A 20694-nucleotide genomic window follows, 5' to 3' on the forward strand; every position below is an offset into this window, starting at 1 on the left:
CTGTATTCAAATACCTCTCCGAGTTCAATCTCAGTACGCGAACGAACATGTACTCTTCTCTGTTGAGCCGCAAAGGCAACAGAAGTGTATATAACCCTCTTGTGTTACCAGCCGAAGGATAAAAACTCTCTATTGTGTTAGCTTTCGATGGCAACACATCTTTACAATATAAGACGATAATCCATTAAAAATGGTTAAAACCCGTACGATAAGCAACAACGTGTGACACCGACATATGTGTTTGATCGAGACGCGAGTGAACAGTGACTTTGGGCATGATTTTTTACGAACTTACTATATTGTCTGTATTATCATAATCCCTCTCTGAATTCAACTTGAACCAGCAACCTAAAAAACATACAAAAAATAAAAACCTTATTTTGTAAAAGGTATATGTATTTAAAATCCCTAAAAAGGGCTGTATCACAAAACGTTTTCGGAATCAATATTCCATCATGATTCCGAAAACGTTTTGTGATACAGCCCTTTTTAGGGATTTTAAATACATATACCTTTTACACAAAATAAGGTTTTTATTTTTTGTGATTTATGGTATACAGCCAGTATAGGAAATTTTCCTTGTGATATTTTTAAAAAACATACAGTCCACAGAACTCTGAGATTATATTAATACATAATTTCATATATGCACATGCCTCCATTGTACAGCTATTTGGGGAAACATCTCTCCTAGGACAATCAATGCTTCGACGCTCTATTGTTGATATAATGATTTCATTGGGATGGTTGTCCGTACAAAGGTTTCTCCAACTGGATCCGCATTTTCTACATTTTTCGCATGGCCTCGATGTTTTTGGCATGTTTCCATACCAAATATTTCCTCTGACTACAACAGGACTGTCCACTTTACCCAGTCCAAACATGTTCAAAGATGTTGGATTTTGTAGAACAGTTTTGTAGAGAACATATATAGAGTACAGGGAAAAAACAAGGAATGTCACATTGAGATAAACACCAATAAATGTTTAATTCTTATGATTATCTAAAAACTACTTAGGAGATTCTTGGCAGAATTCTAGCAATTCTTATTCTATAATCTTAATATAATATGAATCTGTATTAACTTCTTATATTATTAATTTCAATTAATTAATATATTAATTACTAATTAAACTATTAAATTAATTTAATAATGCACCAAAAAACGCTAACATTCCGTATTTTTGCTCAGTGGCGTGCGGACAATCCTGGTCCTTCGCCTGGATACAAATTCTTAGAAAATTTATATAGACTGATCTTTCTGTTTATTGTCCTGAATCGATAGCCTAGTCGATAGTACTCAGCTTTTGATACCACATGGTGAGAAAAAACAGAATTAATAAAAAAGTGATATTCCTTGTTTTTGCCTGTACTTTTTATACGGCAAAAACAGAAAAAGACGTACGTTGCAAATTGCACATAACGTTTCCAGCATCATCATCATCAAAAGCTATTCCATCCATCGTCGGGTGTCAGCCTCCCTTAGGTGTGTCCATTCATTTCTGTTCTGTTCTGTATTTTGCATCCATTCGTGGCGAATCATTAGCTTGATGTCATCAGCCCATCTTGTTTGAGGTCTGCCTCTACTTCTTACCAATATTTCACACAAGACACAAAATGAAGCATCGTGTAAACGCGCCTTACAGGATAATGTACTTGGAATATTACATCACTTATAAATTTTTTAAAAGATTTGTATTGACAAAATACATATATAACACAAAAATATAATTTACAATACCTAGGAATGTAACTGAGTATTAAAAGAAAAATATATTTAAAATATAGGAAACCTTATGCCAAACAATAGAAATAAATTTACATTTTTCTTACATCTAAGAACACACACAACTGTCTTTGGGGATTTTTACATAACATAAATAGCACTTATATACGGATATTTCTTAAAAATACAATATTCCTTTGATATAAACCATTTGTACTAAAATATTCCTTTTGATGCAAAGTATATTTTTCTGTTAAATAAAAGTGTTACGTGTGAAGCGTGTCACATTACTTCCTATAATACTGCGTATTGCCAAGGATGATAAAGAGAATGCCGAGTATATTCTGGGTGTGTGGTTTGAATGAAAGAAATACGTAAACATAAGATAGACTTAGGTCAGAGAAACTCAGTGCAAGACTTGGTTGCATGCACCAGAGACAGAAAATGAGACTGAAGAAACAGCGGAAAAAAGAAACAGGGATATTGCAGTAATGTAGTAGTAGACTAGACGCGATATACAGCAGATAAACGAGTGGAGTGGACGTGGTGAATGACTACCGTTTAAGTCACACTCTTCAACAGGTGGAGTATTTTATAAGACAGAAATAGGATCTTACCATCCGGAAAGAGAATGATAGTGGCCAATAAAAATTTTATATCCATCGATAAAAACTAAGAAAAATAAACTTTGCAGTACATGATCATCCATAATAATTAAACTATAACTTTTGATATTTATATCTGTTACAATATATATTAATAACAAAATAAAATCTGCTTTGACCTAACTACGAAATAATTTATTTTTTGCATTCAGATGATAAGACTAAATCTATCTGATTCATTAATTATATTTAACGATAAACAAACATAAAAGGCAGTTAATTGATGCACGTTACATGAGATATATCAATATCCGAACAAATGACAAAAAAAGAAATTTTTGCATTTACCACATGTTCATAATTGTTGATTACTTGTTACATATTTAAATTGCACAATTGATATAATTATAATATTAGATAAAAAATTTACCATTGGATATCATAAAACTGATAAAAAACATATATGTATGAAATAAAACAGAAGTGAAAGTCAATGGAATAATAACAGAACCCATAGAAGCAAACACAGGAATCAGGCAAGGAGATTCACTAAACCCTCTACTGTTTAACATAATGTTGGATGCAATAATAAAACAAGTGAAGAAAAAAACAGGGTACAAAACGGGCGATACAGAGATAAAAATACTCTGTTAAGCTGATGACACCGTGTTAGTAGCAGAGTGCGAAGACGACATACAAAGATTACTGCACGAATTCAACATTAACGCAAAAGAAATGAATATGAAAATATCAGGCCAAAAAACAAAAAGCTTAGTAATATCCAAAGAACCAATAAGATGCAAATTGGAGTTAGACAATCAAATTATACAGCAAATAATGACTTTCAAATACCTGGGAATTAATCTATCAGCCGACAACAATATCGGAGAAGAGGTAAAAGACCAATAGTCTGGGCAGATTATCGGAGAATAGGCGGTTTTTACCAGCAATTTTATTGCTGGAATCGAATCTTATGATTGTATATATTTATAATATAGGTATGCAAAGTCCGCAGATAGTGTGCTACTTTTTTTTATAAACAAAATGGCGCCCGAAAATCGTGTTTTTTAAATTTTTGTTCTATACCTCCCAAGATTTTAACTTTACACCAAAAACACCCAAATAAAAATTCACCGTAATTAAATTCTACATAGAGACGTGTTTTTCCCAATTTACCTCGACGAAAATTTTCCCCGGAAAATGCGGGTTTTTCCAACAACATTTTTATTTTTCTACTAAAATTTTAGATAAGTAATTGTTCATCAATAATTAAATAACTCTTTTTTCTCCACACCAACTTTCATATCTTTAAAATACTCATAACATATATTATTATAATAAAAACTATCGATATTACGAGTGAAAATTGCCAAAAAGAGCAAAATTCTAATCAAAAATTAGGTTGGAGAAAATGTAATCTCAAAGTTTAAAATAGGTATACGTTAAAAAAATGCATTTTCTCGGCTTCCCATGGAGCAATTTTCTTCATTCTTTTTTTGTTTCCAAATAACTCGAGTAGAGCCATCCAACTAACGCATTATTAAATGTCAAAGTTGCTTTTGTTTCGTTATAATAAATTAATTTATTTATTATAACAAATTTTTTTTAATTTGTTTAAATAAAGATTGTTTAAATAACTATACAGCTTTCAAATGAGAATATTTGTGTTTTTAACGTTAAAATGTACACTTGTAGTAAGTTTATCTAAAAAAAAGTCTACAAATGGAAAAATATGTAGTCTTCTGTTTTCTTTTCTTATAAATAAATTAATTTATTATAATAAAACAAAAGCAAGATTGACATTTAATAATGCGTTAGTTAGATGGCTCTACTCGAGTTACTTGGGAACAAAAAAAAAAGAATGAAGAAAATTGCTCCATGGGAAGCCGAGAAAATGCATTTTTTAACGTATGCCGATTTTGAACTTTCAGATTACATTTTCTCGAACCTAATATTTGATTGGAATTTTGCTATTTTTGGCTTTTTTCACTCGTAACATCGATAGTTTTTATTATAATAATATACGTTATGAGTATTTTTAAGATATGAAAATTTGTGTGGAGAAGGAGGACAAAAATAAAAAGGTGATGGTTCGAAAATTATGATCCTATTGTTTATATCTTTGCCGTAAATGCCGGTCAACTTTGACCGGTTGTATCTCAGGAACCACTCATCCCAATTAAACGGTTTTTATTTTAAAAGAAGCGTCCTGTCGATTTTTTTCCAATACCGTTTTTATGATTTAATTTAATTTAATATTTCCCGAGATATTCTATTTGTTTATAAGCCAAAAAATAGTTTATAATTTTAAAATATTCCTGAGGCCGCTTAAATAGTCCAATTTCAATCCCGTAAAGTGCATTAGATAGGTACAGTGTCTCTTTATACAAAAATCATAGTTATTCTTATGCATCATAATTATTGTGGTTATTATAGCGACCGTAAATTTTTATTTAACAATTCAATTGTTGCTAAACTGTTCATTCAATTTCGATCGGCTTCTGGAATTATAATCTATACAAAGGGATCTTTTATATTACTAAGTTATTTAATTATTGATACCCCCTCTGTGGCTCAGTGGTAAGAGCGCCTAACCTTTGGATCGAAAGTTCCGAATGGTATTGAGTTCGAATCTCACCAGGGTCAGGAATTTTTTCATTTATTATAAATTAATAAATGAAAATAGTTTCTGTCCTTGTGGGACCGGTACTCACCGGAGGGACCGCAGACGTTCGGATACAATTAGCGTCTCTTTGCAAAGACAATGACGTCGACTTTGCAAAGTAACAAGACACTTATTCAACACACACACTACACATTACAACTGAGTTAGTGATAAGCTATACAATTACGTGGCTAAAGGTTCTAGTTAACCAAGGCCAGAATGAGAGAAAAAAAAAATTATTGATGAACAATTACTTATTTAAAATTTTAGTTGAAAATTAAAAATTTTGTTGGAAAAACCTGCATTTTCCGGGGAATATTTTCGTCGAAGTAAATCGGGAAAAACACGTTGCTATGCAGAATTTAATTAGGGTGAATTTTTATTCGAGTGTTTTTGGTGTAAAGTTGAAGAGTTATAGAGCAAAAATTGAAAAAAACACGATTTTCGGGCGCCATTTTGTTTATAAAAAAAGTATCACACTGTCTGCGGACTTTGCATACCTATATTATTAATATATAGGGTCATAAGATTCGATTCCAGCAATAAAATTGCTGGTAAATAACTTTTCCTTGTATTTTGTTAATTAGCCCAGAGTACAACGAATTAAAGTAAGTAGAACGGCCTGATGCCAAAACGACACAATTTGGAACAACAAACACCTAAGAGTGGAAACAAAGGCCCGAATATATACAGTCGGAAAAATAAAAGAATACCCATGAACGAACATATAAAACACGCTGTATTTTCCTGTCACCGTGTCACACAAAAAATTGGCCAGCGCAAATACATGTAATAATTATTGTTACATGTAGGTACTTGCACTGGACAATTTTCTTTGTGACACGGTGACAGGAATATACAGCGTGTTTTATATGTTCGTTCATGGGTATTCTTTCATTTTTCCGACTGTAAGTCAGTTATTAGACCAGTTATGGCTTACACGGCCGAAACAAGACCAGATACAAGCAAAACATAAAGACATCTGGAGACCAACGAAATGAAGATCTTAAGAAGGATTGCTGGAAAAGGACTACAGGACAGGATAAGAAGTGAGGAAATCAGACGCATATGTCGGGTAGACAATATGAATACCTGGATAAAAAACAGAAAAGAAGAGTGGAATCAACACATAAGCAGGATGTCTGAATCAAGGATAGTAAGAATCGCCTGGGACAAGTCACCGTTAGGCAGAAGAAGTGTACGACGCCCAAGGAAAATATGGAATGACAATTTACGGACAGAATGAAACGCACCGTTAAAGAAAAACAAGCAGTACTGCCTATATGCAAGAGAAAGAAGAAGAGGATATAAATCACATGTAAAAATTATATTATATCTCCGGAACCGGTGTACATCTTTTAGTTGTTCTTAACAGAAGAAAAAGGCGAATTTTAATACAAGAGGTTGAAATAATAATAATAGTCTCCCGTTTTATACGGCCAACGCGGCTTTGGGATTATATCAGGGTAGTCTGCTATCTCTAGGTCCTAAGGTATATGCACTGTATACCGTAGGACCTAGAGATAGCAGACTACCCTGCTATAATCCCAAACAGGGAGGGTAATAGGACTAATGCTACGCTTCAACCGCCTAGTTTTACCCAAGGTACTCATTTCATTCAGGCTGAGTCGACCTGGGGCCTATAGACATTTTTAAAAATGTCTAGATGTTTTCGCTCGCCCGGCGCTGGTATTCGATCCCTGGCCTACCTGCGTGGAAGTCAGGCATCCTACCGCCTGAGCTATCCGGCCCACCCAAGAGGTTGAAATACTTTCCTGAAAACACAACTGAAAAATGGTTTAATTAATAATTGGCGCCAATTTTACCTAATCGTTATAATTATTGTAATAATTGTGCCTAAAAACTAGTACTTTAATAAATAAATCTCTAAAAATAATATCAAAATTGCCAGTTATATATTTGTATTTTTTCTAATGATTCTTTTCTCCTAATTTGACAAATTAAATTAAAATATTGATATTCTGTCGTTTAATAAACAAAGTAAACATAAAATACCCAGTGAAGTTAAATATTTCATTACAAATGCTGTCTTTTTGTCAAGAAAAATAAATAAAGTAAACTGACAATTTTAAATTTTACAAAAATTCATGATGGTTCGAAGTACCTATGCTTTGTGAAGCAATATATAGATAGAAAATATGTATACTAATCACTGAGGGCAACCGAACTATGGCGGTGGTGGTGGTGTCCCAGCAATACGTATTCACTCCGCGCATGACTGACGCGACACCTAGCGCCGTCATCTGAAATTTTTGGCGACAACAATTTGAAGTTAAGCATAATACGACAAATACATGTTCTGAAGTTGCAAATTATTAATAATAAGTTTTTAAACTTTATTATTCCAATTTATGTATACAATGAATGTAGTATTAAGAACTGGGTTTCTAAAATTTTATCACAATTTATCTTTTCAACTCCAAACGGAACAAAAAGGGAAAAATCTATCCTCGTTTTTAAACTAGGGGGAGTCATTCAAATTTACTGCGTTATATTGCTTGTTTGTAATTGGTCCAGCCACAGACAAGTTTACTCCACTAAATTATGATTTTTTTATAGATTTTTAACCTGAATTTATATAGAAAACAGATATTTTTAGAACTCTTTAGCAAATTGTTATTGGTCTTGTAAGTTGTCTGATACTGATTACTGCATTACATCCCCACCATTGTATCCCCACCATGGTCACGCATGGAGCGAAAGCCCAATTGGAAAAAATATAGACTTTTTCTAATTATATACTGCTCCACATAGCTAATTTCTACTGTGAATATATGGAAGTACGAAAACATAGGAGGTATGAGAATATACGGAAACATACATACATAGCTGAAAATAGCTGCCAAGGAGATTAGACCAAAAATAAATATGCAAAAGACAGACATTAATGCGGGCAAAAACAAGAAATCAGCCATTTTTAAGAGAAAGAGTGTAGAGAGTTTTGACAACTGCCACATTTAACAAAATGAACTGAATGAGTGAGCTCAACTGTAACTCGGTAAGATTATTTCATGAATAAATCTGTATTTTCAAATCATTCTAACTAATATTGTATTGATATCTTCGCCTGAATATTTGCTAAACCTGCTCACCATTTTCTCTTTGACAAGTTGTAAAACATTAATTATTGTCATTAATGTCACGGAATGTTTATTTTTACGTAGCAACGAAGGACATCTACCGCGTAACTTAACGACGGGAAATTATCAAAAAAAAATTATCAGTAGTAATTGCACAAGAGCTCTAAAATTCTATACTAATTTTAGAGATCGAGTGCAATTTGTTGCGATTATTTCATGAATAAATCTGTTCAACACCAAAATTTTATTGTAAATTATTTATGTAAGTACAAATTAGTACAATTAAACACACAGTTGTTATAAATATTAATTTGACGGTTGAAAGTCATGACTTTTATAATTTTTAAAACATTAATAATTGTCATTAATGTCACTGAATGTATTTTTCGTAGCAATGAAGGGCATCTGACGTAATATACTTGACGACGGGAAATTATCAAAAATTATCGATTTAATTTAGATTTATGTAGCTTTCTATTGGTCAGAATATCCTATGAATGAAATAATCAACATAAATATCACAGAGAGTGAGAATAACTTGAAAATAATGCGACAATTTTTCTAAAACTTGTTGCCCGGCAATAGACATGGGAGCCCGCAGACCTCGAGTGACTATTGCCGAATGGCAACAAGTTTGAGAAACAAACTAGGCATTATTTTCTTATTTATTCATATTATCGTGTGATATTCGAAAGATTATGTTTTAATACTCACATACAAAATTCAAGTCTTTGTGAATATACATTCAGTGACATTTCTATCACAATTAATATTTTACAACTGGTCAAAGTGAACATCATGAGCAGGTTTAGCAAATATTCAGACGAAGATATCAATAAAATATTAGTTAAAATAATTTATAGTTTTATTCATGAAATAATCTTACCGAATTACACTTGAACGCTTAAAATTGCTGATTTATATTGTCCTCATGACAATTAATTTGACATTAGATGCAGAACTGAAAGTCTGTTTTGGTTAATTTTCTTAAATGTGACAGTTGTCAAAACTAGAAAACTTGTAATTATACAGAAACAAAATAATTAAAGTTTATTCTCAGTATAATAATGTAAGTAGATTATTCGCAGTAGGTATAATAATAATCTGATTGGACAGAATTAAACATGTGATGAAAAATTAAAATCATTAAAAAATAATCACTGAAATTTTTATTTTTGTAGGTTTCTATTGGTCAAAATCTCTATGAATGAAATGATCAAGCCAATGAACTGAGTAAGCTACATTCACCATATTCTCCACTTTTTGGAAGTTACAATAACAATACAGATTTTTCTGCTCCAAGGTTTATTCTGCTGTTAAGTTTTTCCAAAGTTTCTGCTTATTATTTATATTAATTTTTTCTCTTTATATTTATTTTTCTCTTAAATTGTAATTATTAAATAAATATAATATGTATGTATAAAAAACAGTAGGTATAGTTAATATTGCACCTATGCATTTTTATTTATGTGTAATAAAGATTTCAATTAGTTTAATAGCAAAATAGTAAACAGCATTTTCAGAATATAGTTAGGCCAAAAATTGTACTACCTCATAAATTTTCAATTATTTTTTTAAAATCCTATTCATCTCTTTATTTTGTTTAGTAATAGTAATATCAGCAAGTAATGTCTTATCTGTGATGTCTCCAATCAAATCATTTTGTGATTCTATTTCTGTACCTAATTCTGAAGCCAAACCTTTAAGACGAGATATATTTGAACACATTTCTTGTAAATTTGCATCTAGTCTAGCACTAAAGTCTTTACTACCACCTGAAGATATCTGACTAAAGTTGTTGTAATCATTGTTCCTCAGTCTTGTTGATGGGTGGTTTTCATAGCGATCATATGACTCAAGTTTTTCTTCTAAATTTGGGTTGGATGTAGATTGCTAAAAATATAATGTTCATGTTAATTAGATTCATGGTAACATATAATAAAAATCTGTTATATTAAAAGTAAATAAAAAACAATACTTTTAAAATAACTATATCTACTATATATTTGTACACACAGGTACTTTACTCTTGAGGGAAATTCATACTTTTTGACATACCTCGTTTAATACTAATAAAATTTTATATGTGATGTGGTTGAACAGGTTTTACACCATGTAGAACTTTTTATGAAGAATAACTTTTTTTCGTAAAATTAATAATAGAAAAGTTTTGCATATGTGTCCAATTTAAAGTGATATATCATGTAAATTCAGGTTATACAGGGTGATTGATTAGTGTGATTGATTAGTGTGACAAAGCTCAGTAATCTGCTATAGTAATACACAGCAAAAAAGTTAATAACAAAAATTGTAGCTAACTTTGAGTTCCACATCACAAAATTAGTTAGAATGTTACAGGGTGTTCGATAACATAGTGGCAGACCAAATGTATGTTCTTTCATGTCTTTTTAAATGGCACACCCTGTATTTTATTTTGTATTCGAAATCTTCTTAACATTCCCATCCCGAAAATATAAAGGTTTGTAATGTTATACAGGGTATAGATAGATATATAGATAGAATTTATTCATCCACAAAGTTTACACAATTCTTACAAAAAAAAATGGATAAATCTTATCGGACTAGTCAAGGTTTTAGTACAATAGAGTACAATATATAATAAAAGTACATATTATGATTAAAATAAAACAGTGATTACAATAAAATAAATAAGAAATAAAAGTTACAAATAAAAATTTAGAACTGTTGTTGCAAAAATGTTAAAAATTTAAAAATCCATCAATACTGTAGAATGTGTTTTGTATTCACACCCTGTATTTTATTTTGTATTCGAAATCTTCTTAACAACCCCATCCCAAAAATTTAAAGGTTTGTAATGTTATACAGGGTATTTACAAAGTAATAACCAATTTTGTATGAAAATCGTAACAAGTTCAACTCCCTGTATAAATAAAAATAAACACAACAGCAATGGTTTATTGGTGCCATATTTTTTTGTTGATTGTGAATATTTTCAAAAATGATTGATATTGCTAATTTTGTTTATAACGAATACAGGGTGAGTCAAAACGGAAGTACATTATTTTCTCAGTAATTTTAAATGGAACACCCTGTATTTTATATAATTATCGACAAGTACTGTTACTATGCTTTAATTTTTATATAATATTTCCTAAAAGTTAGTTATGTTCTTGATATTAGAGGAGTGCAATAAAAACCGCACTGGTTCAGTTATGTATGAAAAAAATTAACGAACAAAAAGTACTGTAACAGAGGAAAACGAAATAAATGTGTTGCTGGCAGTTACTGAAAATCCAGATACAAGTATACGAAATATTTCCAAAGAAAAAGAACTACCTTACCACTCTTTGGACAGCATATTATTTTGTGAATGGGTCTAGATAAAAACAATAAACAGAGAGATTTCCTTGATAATGTACTGTTTGGAGATAAAGCTAAGTCTCATAAAAACGGTTCAGTTAATAGGCATAACTTTTATTATTATCCCACAAGTAATCACATAGTTACACACAGTCAAATTAGATGGACACTGAATGTGTGGGGAGGTATTGTTGGTAACTATGTCGTGGGACCTACTGGGACTTCGTGGTAACTATTTTGTTACAATTGCCCATATTATTGGAGGACTTTCCACTTCATATATGTGACAAAATATGGTTTTTGCATGATGGTGCTACTGTTCACCATAATGCTTTGGGCGGCTAAATGGCCAGCAGCCTCCGCTCCAATTTTAGGATCCTGACTACAAATAATGAAAAAACTAAAAGTGTGAATTTTGTGATGAAAGTTGGTATGTGGGGTTAGAATAATATTTGGAACAACTTGTTCAAATAACTTTTTCCGATATCTGTAATGCAAAGCAAAATATCGGTAATTTACCGTGTTTTTGGATGCACAGTAGGCAGCCTTTAGAATTAAAAACCTTCAGTTGAGTATCTTAAAAAATGTGAACCTTCAACCTGTATGTACTGCAAAACTTCAAATCTGTATTTATTTTGATATGCATATATACTTACAGAGATAGAATTGTTAACAAATAAACAATACAAACTTTGGTAATACACTTTTACAATTAGACTAACTATTTTTAAAATGATATATTGTCGGTATACTACGAAAACCAGATAAATGTCGAAATACTGAAATCGAGAAAAAACGTTTTTAAAGTTTAGTGTTTTATTTTGAATTAAGAGTACCAGTTGTGTTTGATATTCGATATGCTAGTGAAAGATGCATATATCAGAAATAATATTCTATCATTAGTTTGAAATAGTTAAGAGACCTAGCTGACTAAACCTAAATTTAAGATCAAGGTGCGATCACTTACCTGGTTTTACCTGTAAATCGAAATAAATCACACTGTATTAAAGACATTTATCACCTTTTTACTAAATATGGTAGATATATAGCAGTAGAAATATATTGTTGTCCGGCAAATATACAGAGAGAGTCTGTAAAGTGGAATAAATTCAATATCTCAAATACTAATTGTTTTTTTGGAAAATGCTCAGACCCGTCGATTAGTATTTCAAATTGTCCTTTTTGACATTCAATAATAATGTATACAGGGTGTCCCAATTTAGAGATATGACGTCATCGTCGATTTTCTTAAATAGCAACACTGTCATTTTGATAGCTAATTTGATAGGGTTTGTAAAGTTATACATAACTGCAAAATTTCAAATTTGTATTCTCTACCATTTAGATGATAATAAAAAATAACAAAGTTATGAAAAAGAAGTAATCAACTAATAATTGAATTTGATTATTTCAATAAATTAAGCAAAAACTCATAATGTTGCCCTCAATTATTGTCAAATTGTCAATGGGCAACGTTATGAGCATTTGCTTAATTGAAATAAATAAATTCAATTAATATTTGATTACTTCTTGTTCTTCATAACTTTGTTATTTTTTATTATCTTGTAAATGGTAGGGAATAAAATTTTGAAATTTTTCAGATGTGTATAACTTTACACACGCTATCAAAATAGCTATCAAAATGATAGTGTTGCCATTTAAGAAAATCAACGATGACGTCATATCTCTAAATTGGGACACCCTGTATACATTATTATTATATGTCAAAAATGACAATTTGATATACTAATCGACGCGTCTGAGCATTTTTCAAAAAAACAGTTAGTATTTTAATTATTGAATATATTCCAAATTACAGATATAACTTTGTTATTTTCTATTATCTTGTAAATGGTAGAGCAGTGGTTCCCAAAGTTTTTTAGTTCGCGGCGCACTTAATAAACTAGAATTTTTCCGCGGCGCCCTGAGTCAAAATATTGATTTAACGTCTAACTTTAACTGTAGTTAATACGGTTTCTGTTGCAGTTGATATGGTTAGGTTAATTTAATAATAATGAAACATACTTTAAATTCACAAACAATTTATTGAAAAAATAATTACAGTAATTAATGGGATAAATGAGCTTGTTCTTGTTCATTACACAACTTTTCAAATCTCGGAATCAAACTGGACACAGCTACCCTCATTTCTTGTTCCACGTTAATTTTCGCACGGTATTTACTTTTTATTACAGCGACCGCCGAAAACCCAGCTTCGCACAAATAGGATGTTGCAAATGGAATTAAGATGCGCAGAGCTTTACCACTCAGCAGCTGATATTCATCTTTTACTGATATCCAAAAATCAGTTAGTTCCGTGCAGCCAAACTTTGTCTTCAACGTATTGTCGCAAGCCAAATCAATGAGATTTTCTTCTTCTAAAGAAGTAAATTCAGAAGGAGCTTCCGCTCTAAATGGATCTTGAATCCATGCAAACTGGTCGATATTATCAGCTTGAAAGTATTTTTCGAACCATTTGATAAGCTCTGATAAGCATTATTAGCTCTGATAAGTGATCCGCAAAAATAGATTTAATATTGCAAGAGATATTAACTTCATTGGAGATAATAAACTCCTGCAACAAGGAACAACAATCATTGATATTATTATCATTAATTTTTCTATGTACAGTTTGATAGTTTCTATGATAGTTTTAAAATGTGCACGTGCAAAGAGACGATTGTATTTGCCGACCGACAGTGATTTATGGCCTGTCGGTCCGAAGTCAATTTACAGTAGTGACAGAATTGTTTCGTGGAATTTAAAATATCCAGGATATATATTGTCGGCATCAAATAAAATTACTAATAACTGAACTCGTTTATCATGGGAAACATTTTTATATAGGTATATTTTAAAAGTTAAAAAGTTACTAATAACTGAACTCGTTTATCATGGGAAACATTTTTATATAGGTATATTTTAAAAGTTAAAAAGTTGTCATAACTTTAGTTTAATGTTTAATACTTGAAGGTAATTATGTGATTATGTCTAATATTGGAAGAAAACTTTCGCGGCGCCCCTGTAGTCGAGCCACGGCGCCCCATGGCGCCGCGGCGCACAGTTTGGGAAGCACTGTGGTAGAGAATAAAAATTTGATATTTTGCAGTTATGTATAACTTTACAAACCCTATCAAATTAGCTATCAAAATGACAGTGTTGCCATTTAAGAAAATCGACGATGACGTCATATCTCTAAATTGGGACACCCTGTATACATTTTTATTGAATGTCAAAAATGACAATTTGAAATACTAATCGACGGGTCTGGGCATTTTCCAAAAAAACAATTAGTATTTGAGATATTGAATTTATTCCACTTTACAGACTCTCTCTGTATATGTGAGCTTAGTTGGTTTTACATGCAACAGAACTTTGATTTTATGGAAGTAAGTAGCGATATATTGTTTTATTTGAAAATGAAAAGTTGGTTAGGTGTAACTTATTTGTTTATTACACAAATTATCTGCTGAATGGTAAGTCGTATCATTTATTGGATTTTACCTGTATGTAGAGCGTAAAAGGCTGAGAATTTTGGTATAATTAACTCAATATTTAAAACTTTGTCATTTATCTGGTTTTCGAAGTATACCGACGATATTATGAAATTATGATGATATTATAAAGTGTAAATAAAAAATGGTCAAAAAAATGGGGCCTTAAATTAATTTTTTTTGGAGGATTTTTTTTAGTGCAAATTTGTCTAGATATTTTACAGTTAGGTATAGCCTCCCCTATTGTAGGTAAAAATCACAAGCCGCCACTGTATTTGAATTAGAATTATACACAGCATACAAAGAAACTGACATCATGACATTTGTTAAAGATTGAATATTTCCACTGGATAGAAATAAGAAGGTAGACGCCAGTAGGGAGAAGGTCAAAAGGAAGATCCAAACTTAGATGTTATAAGGAACAAGCATGGCAGAATTCAAAGCAAGGAACAGATCAGAATGGAGGAAAATCATAGAACAAGCTACACAAAGACAGTGGCAGATCCAGGGATGGCGATGATCGGCCACCCCTCTCAAACCAGGTGATTTATTTTTTGAAGTTATACTTCTTTAGGCGCGATTGAGATTGAGGGTGAATTTATATTGATCTGCACGCATGCGCACACCAACAATATGGTATTAGTCGTTATACGGGCTCTGATTGGGTGTTGAAATGATCTGTCAATAATAAATAATTGTTCAATATGAAGGTAAACAAATGTATAATATATTAGTTTTATTGTTGTGAGGACAGAAACAAAACAGTTTATAATTGTAGTGACATTTAAATAGTTTTTAAAAGCAACAGGTACGTAATAATTGTAAATGTATCTTAGGTACCTACCTATTTGAACCTACCAAAATACATAGTATGTAATACTTTTATTTACATAATTTGATTACCATCAAAATTTTTATCAATGTTCACCTAATATATTGTTTTCTTACTCTATGTTCTGTTGTATTTTTTCAATTCTAAATCATTTCAATTCAAAATCAAAATAATTAAATTTAATTCAAAAATGTCAAAAGCTTAATCTGTTTAGTTAGTCGATCTTCGCACATAATGACACATTGCCTCCGTGGCGAAGTGTTTAAGGCGAATGAACCCCAATATACCAACCGCGCTGATAGCTGGTTCGAATCCCAATAAAAACTTTTATTTTTTATACATTTTATGATTGTAAGGGCCGATTGTTCGAACGCTAATCAACAATGATCATTATTAAATATTTAATTACTGTCACCAAAACTGTCAATGTCAACTTTGTTTGGGTTGCTGAAAACATAATTAATTAAAATTATGAGATTTATTATTAATTATGTTAATAATTATTGTTATATTAATTGATTATAGTCTCAGAATTGTAATTAATTATGTTTTAACAATTGACATTGACAGTAATTAATTATTTGATAATGATCATTGTTGATTAGCGTTCGAACAACCGGCCCTAAGTATATTTATTATATAATTTTATTTTCAGAAAATACGTATTTAGTTAAAAAAATTTCCGACAATTAATGTTCAGAAATCATTTGTGGCATTTTTAATGTGTTTGTGTGTGTTTTATTCTTTTATTATTTTAATTTTTGGCACTGTTTTAATAAAAATGTTTAAGAAGTAGTAAGTATAAATTAGCAAGCGCGGCTCCTCCTTAGGGTCAATTGGTCAATGACCCCCCTAAAATAATCTCATAAAAATACCAATTTTATTAAAAATATCTTTTATCTAAAACTTCACTCTGAAATATAAAATTCTCTCTCAGCAATCTGCATTGGCAAAACAAATATAATAGATATAATAACGTCGCGCCTCGCGCTATACACAAGCCCGTGGCTGGGCCGTATTTTAAATTGTCTATATACAGTTCTTATGGCTTATGGACAAATGCATGTAAAATAGAAAAGAGACGGCAGATAGCAATTTCGTGGGCGAGAGTGGGAGTGACCTTTCCGTCGTATACCTCTAGTAGAGTCGACGGCCTCACGTTTAGTTAGTTACCGTCTGCTGATTGGATTTGTGGCTGCAGTGTGAGAAATGCATTTTTTTGCTATCCGTGTTTACTGTTTTCGAATGACGCTGTATGGGCGAAAAATGGAGTAACTGACATTAAGCATTTAAAAGTGAAAATTACAAAACATGCCTCTTCAACTACTCATATAAATTCATCAATGAGTTACACAAGTTTAGGACGTGTTAACATAAGACAGCAACTTGATAGTGTATATCGTAAATCTGTGCATGACTTTAATGAATTGGTATCTAAAAATAGGTATATTTTAAACAAACTAATCGACTGTGTAAAATTTTGTGGAGTTTTCGAAATTGCATTGCGCGGTCATGACGAAAGTGACAGCTCCAATAATCGTGGAATTTTTCTGGGCCTTATCGATTTTGTTTCTGAACTGGATTTAATGTTTAAAGAACACATTGAAAAAAGTACAGTATTTAAAGGAACATCGAAAACAATTCAGAACGATATTTTAGAATCAATGTTAGCCATTGTGCATACTCATATCATGAAGGAGATTGGCCAGACAAATTTTGTGGCCATTCAAGTAGATGAGACCACAGACAGCTCCAATAAAACGCAGATGATTATCATATTGCGATATGTATTAACTGGTATTGTACATGAAAGATTTTGGAAATTTGTTAACCCCCTAGGTACTACAGCACAACATTTAACTAATGTAATATTGGAAGAACTTCAATTATTAAAAATTAATGAAGCACCTGAAAAATTGATTGCCCAAAGTTACGATGGTGCATCAGTCATGAGCGGTAAACTGGGAGGAGTACAAACAAAAATTAAAGAAATATACCCAAATGCACACTTCATTCACTGCTATGCCCATCAATTTAATCTTATCCTCCAAAAAGCGGCGAGTCAACACAAACCGATAAAAATATTTTTTGCAAATTTACACGGATTTTCGTCCTTTTTCGGCCGATCTCCAAAACGTACGATGGTTCTGGATAGAGTGGTTAAAGTAAGGCTACCTAAAGCTGCGCCTACTCGATGGGCTTTCAATACAAAATGTGTTGAAATTGTATACACTTATAAAGATGATTTAAAATCTTGCTTAGAGGAAATTATTGATGAGGAGCAAGATGGTAACAATATAAATCAAGCAACTGGTTTAAAAAGACATTTGGAAGATGAGCATTTTTTATTTTGGTTAAATTTTTTCCATAAAATAATGCCCCATGTTGATATATTGTTTAAACAATTGCAAATGCGAGACATTGATGTTATATCTGTCAAAAATTGTATCCTGTCTTTTAACAACAATATCCAAATAATTAGAAATACTATTTTGGAATCAGAAGTACCAAGCACATCAACAGCAAAAAAAAGAAAAACTACTGCAGAGGATCCAAAGCGACGAACTGCACTTGAAATTTGTGATATTATTATATCTGAAATAAATCACAGGTTTAGTTTCAATGATCATCTCATGATTTCACAGTTATTCTACATAGAGAAATTTGAAGCATACACTACCAACTTTCCGCAAAATATTTTAAAAATGGTGACGGCTAATTATCCCACAGTGAATATTTCCAAACTAAAATCGGAACTTGAAGTCTTATATTGTCGTGAGGATTTTCGCAATAGTGCTGGTGCAGTAGCCATACTTCAGCTTTTTATTAACATGAATTTGTCTGAAACATTTTCTGAAGCAGTGAAGTTATTAAATATTTTGTGCACACTCCCTATGACAACCGTGGAAAGTGAGAGATGTTTTTCTACTTTAAAAAGAGTAAAAACATTCCTGCGTAATACGATGGGACAACCTAGACTTAGTGCCTTGTCTATGCTGAGCATCGAGAAAACGCTTGTCAAGAGCATTCCAAATTTCAATGAGAAGGTCATAGACTATTTTGCAGAACTAAAGGATAGAAGAATTGACTTAAAATATAAAAATATTTAAAGTAAGTTTCGTTTTAATAAATTTACAATTTATTATACTATAAATATTCCTATCTATATATCAGTCAATAACCTGTTCATACCATTTTTCCTATATTTTTTAAAAGATTTACTCTAAAAAAAGACAAATTTAATTTTCGGAAAACTAGGGTAAATAGTATTGAGTTTTATCTAAGTCTGTATTTTTTATCTAAAATATAAATGCTAAAAGATCTTTTAAATACTTTAAAAAATCAACAGTTTGAAGTTTTCAAACCAAAATGACCCCCCTGAAGATTGACCCACGAGCCGCCGCTGTAAATTAGTTTAATATTTGAATAAAATATAAATAAAAAGTATATTAATTTCGTTTAAATCATATAATAGAAGTATAACTTCTTACGTGCGTACAAAGTACACACACATTCTTTTTTAATTATATATAAAGATTATAAAAACATTCATTTATTTTTAAAGGAATTTAGCCAATTGGCCCTCTCTCTTAACGAAGCTGGATCTGCGGCTGGACAAAGAACAAGATCCACAAAGGATTGTCCAGCTAATGATACGATGATGATTTTGTTTATTTGAATTTACAATCATACTTACTTTAACAGTACTGGGAGTAGAACTAGAAGTTGTTGAATTGGGAGAATCACTCCTGCCAGCCATATAATTCTTCAAGCTGCTAAAAACAGACTTAATACCATTTATATGTTTCTGAGAAAACCTAAGTGTAGAGTTGATTTCATCCAGCTGTTTATCAGTTTTTTCAAGCTTCTCTCTTTGTCTCATCAATTCTTCTGCTGTTGCTATACCCACTTGTTCAGAGTCTCTTAAAATACTTATGCTTTTTTCTGTGCTGTTAAGCGTACGTTCCTCTATAACTCGTTTTCTCTCTGCAAAGGACTGCATTTGTTCATCAAAAGTGGGTTGCACATTGTTGTATGTTGGTCTTCTCGAATTTCGCAAAAAGGTTTCATCATCGACGTCATCTTCTTCAAAAGGATTATTCGATCTTGGATATTTTTGACTAGACATTTTGTATTGTTACTTTTCTTTTTGTCGACACTAAACTAATATTTAATTATTAAAAATTACTTGTTATTGTATCACAATGCTTGACGTCTCACGTCACAAATGCAAAGTTCACATATTTGACCATAGAGGGCGTATAAAACGTGATAGCATTTGACAGTTAAGACTGACAGTTTGTGATAAAAAATATTATTTTAGGGTATAAAAGAAAACTAACACAATTATTTATATATAATTACTTACATAAATATATGCAGAACTTACTTCTAAAACTAGTTATTATTTCTGAGGTAAAATTTTTCGCTGTGTCTAGGTACACGCTAACGTGTACGCAAATAAAAAAGTTAGGTACACGCGAATTTAAACTTCATCAAGCCAGTGACGTCATTATTTAGCGTGCGCAGTGACTGTATATTTTGGTACACGCTATTTTGATATGTTTAGTGTTTGTTTGATAGAAAAATGTTTGTTATTAAGGGAAGGGGAAGGGAAGCAGAACTATTCAGATGTTTCAAACTTAACTGTAATAAATCAATGTATAAAATTATATATTCAGGTTAGCAAAATAAATATTTAGTTGACATGACATGTACAAAATACTGATAAACCAATGCTGTTGTGTTTATTTATATTTATACAGGGAAGTTGAACTTCTTACGATTTTCATAGAAAATTGGTTATAACTTTGTAAATACCCTGTATAACATAATAAACCTTTATATTTTTGTGATGGGGACGTTAAGAAGATTTCGAACATAAAATAAATTATAGGGTGTTCCATTTAAAAAACCATAAGTTTGGTC

General features: G+C 31.3%; 1 protein-coding gene across 1 annotated transcript; it reads right to left on the reverse strand.

Annotated features, from left to right (window-relative positions):
* Nucleotides 1-1754: 1754 nt before the first annotated feature.
* LOC114325290 (synaptosomal-associated protein 29) lies at nt 1755-20006 on the reverse strand. Its single transcript, XM_028273311.2, has 2 exons — nt 19463-20006; nt 1755-9990 (listed from the first exon to the last, which is right to left on the reverse strand). The coding sequence occupies exons 1-2, from the start codon at nt 19892-19894 to the stop codon at nt 9664-9666; spliced, it is 759 nt and encodes a 252-aa protein (XP_028129112.1). The 5' UTR covers nt 19895-20006; the 3' UTR covers nt 1755-9663.
* Between the last annotated feature and the right edge of the window lie 688 nt (nt 20007-20694).

Source organism: Diabrotica virgifera, chromosome 3 (genome assembly GCF_917563875.1).
Source record: "Diabrotica virgifera virgifera chromosome 3, PGI_DIABVI_V3a".
Lineage (NCBI taxonomy): Eukaryota > Metazoa > Arthropoda > Insecta > Coleoptera > Chrysomelidae > Diabrotica > Diabrotica virgifera.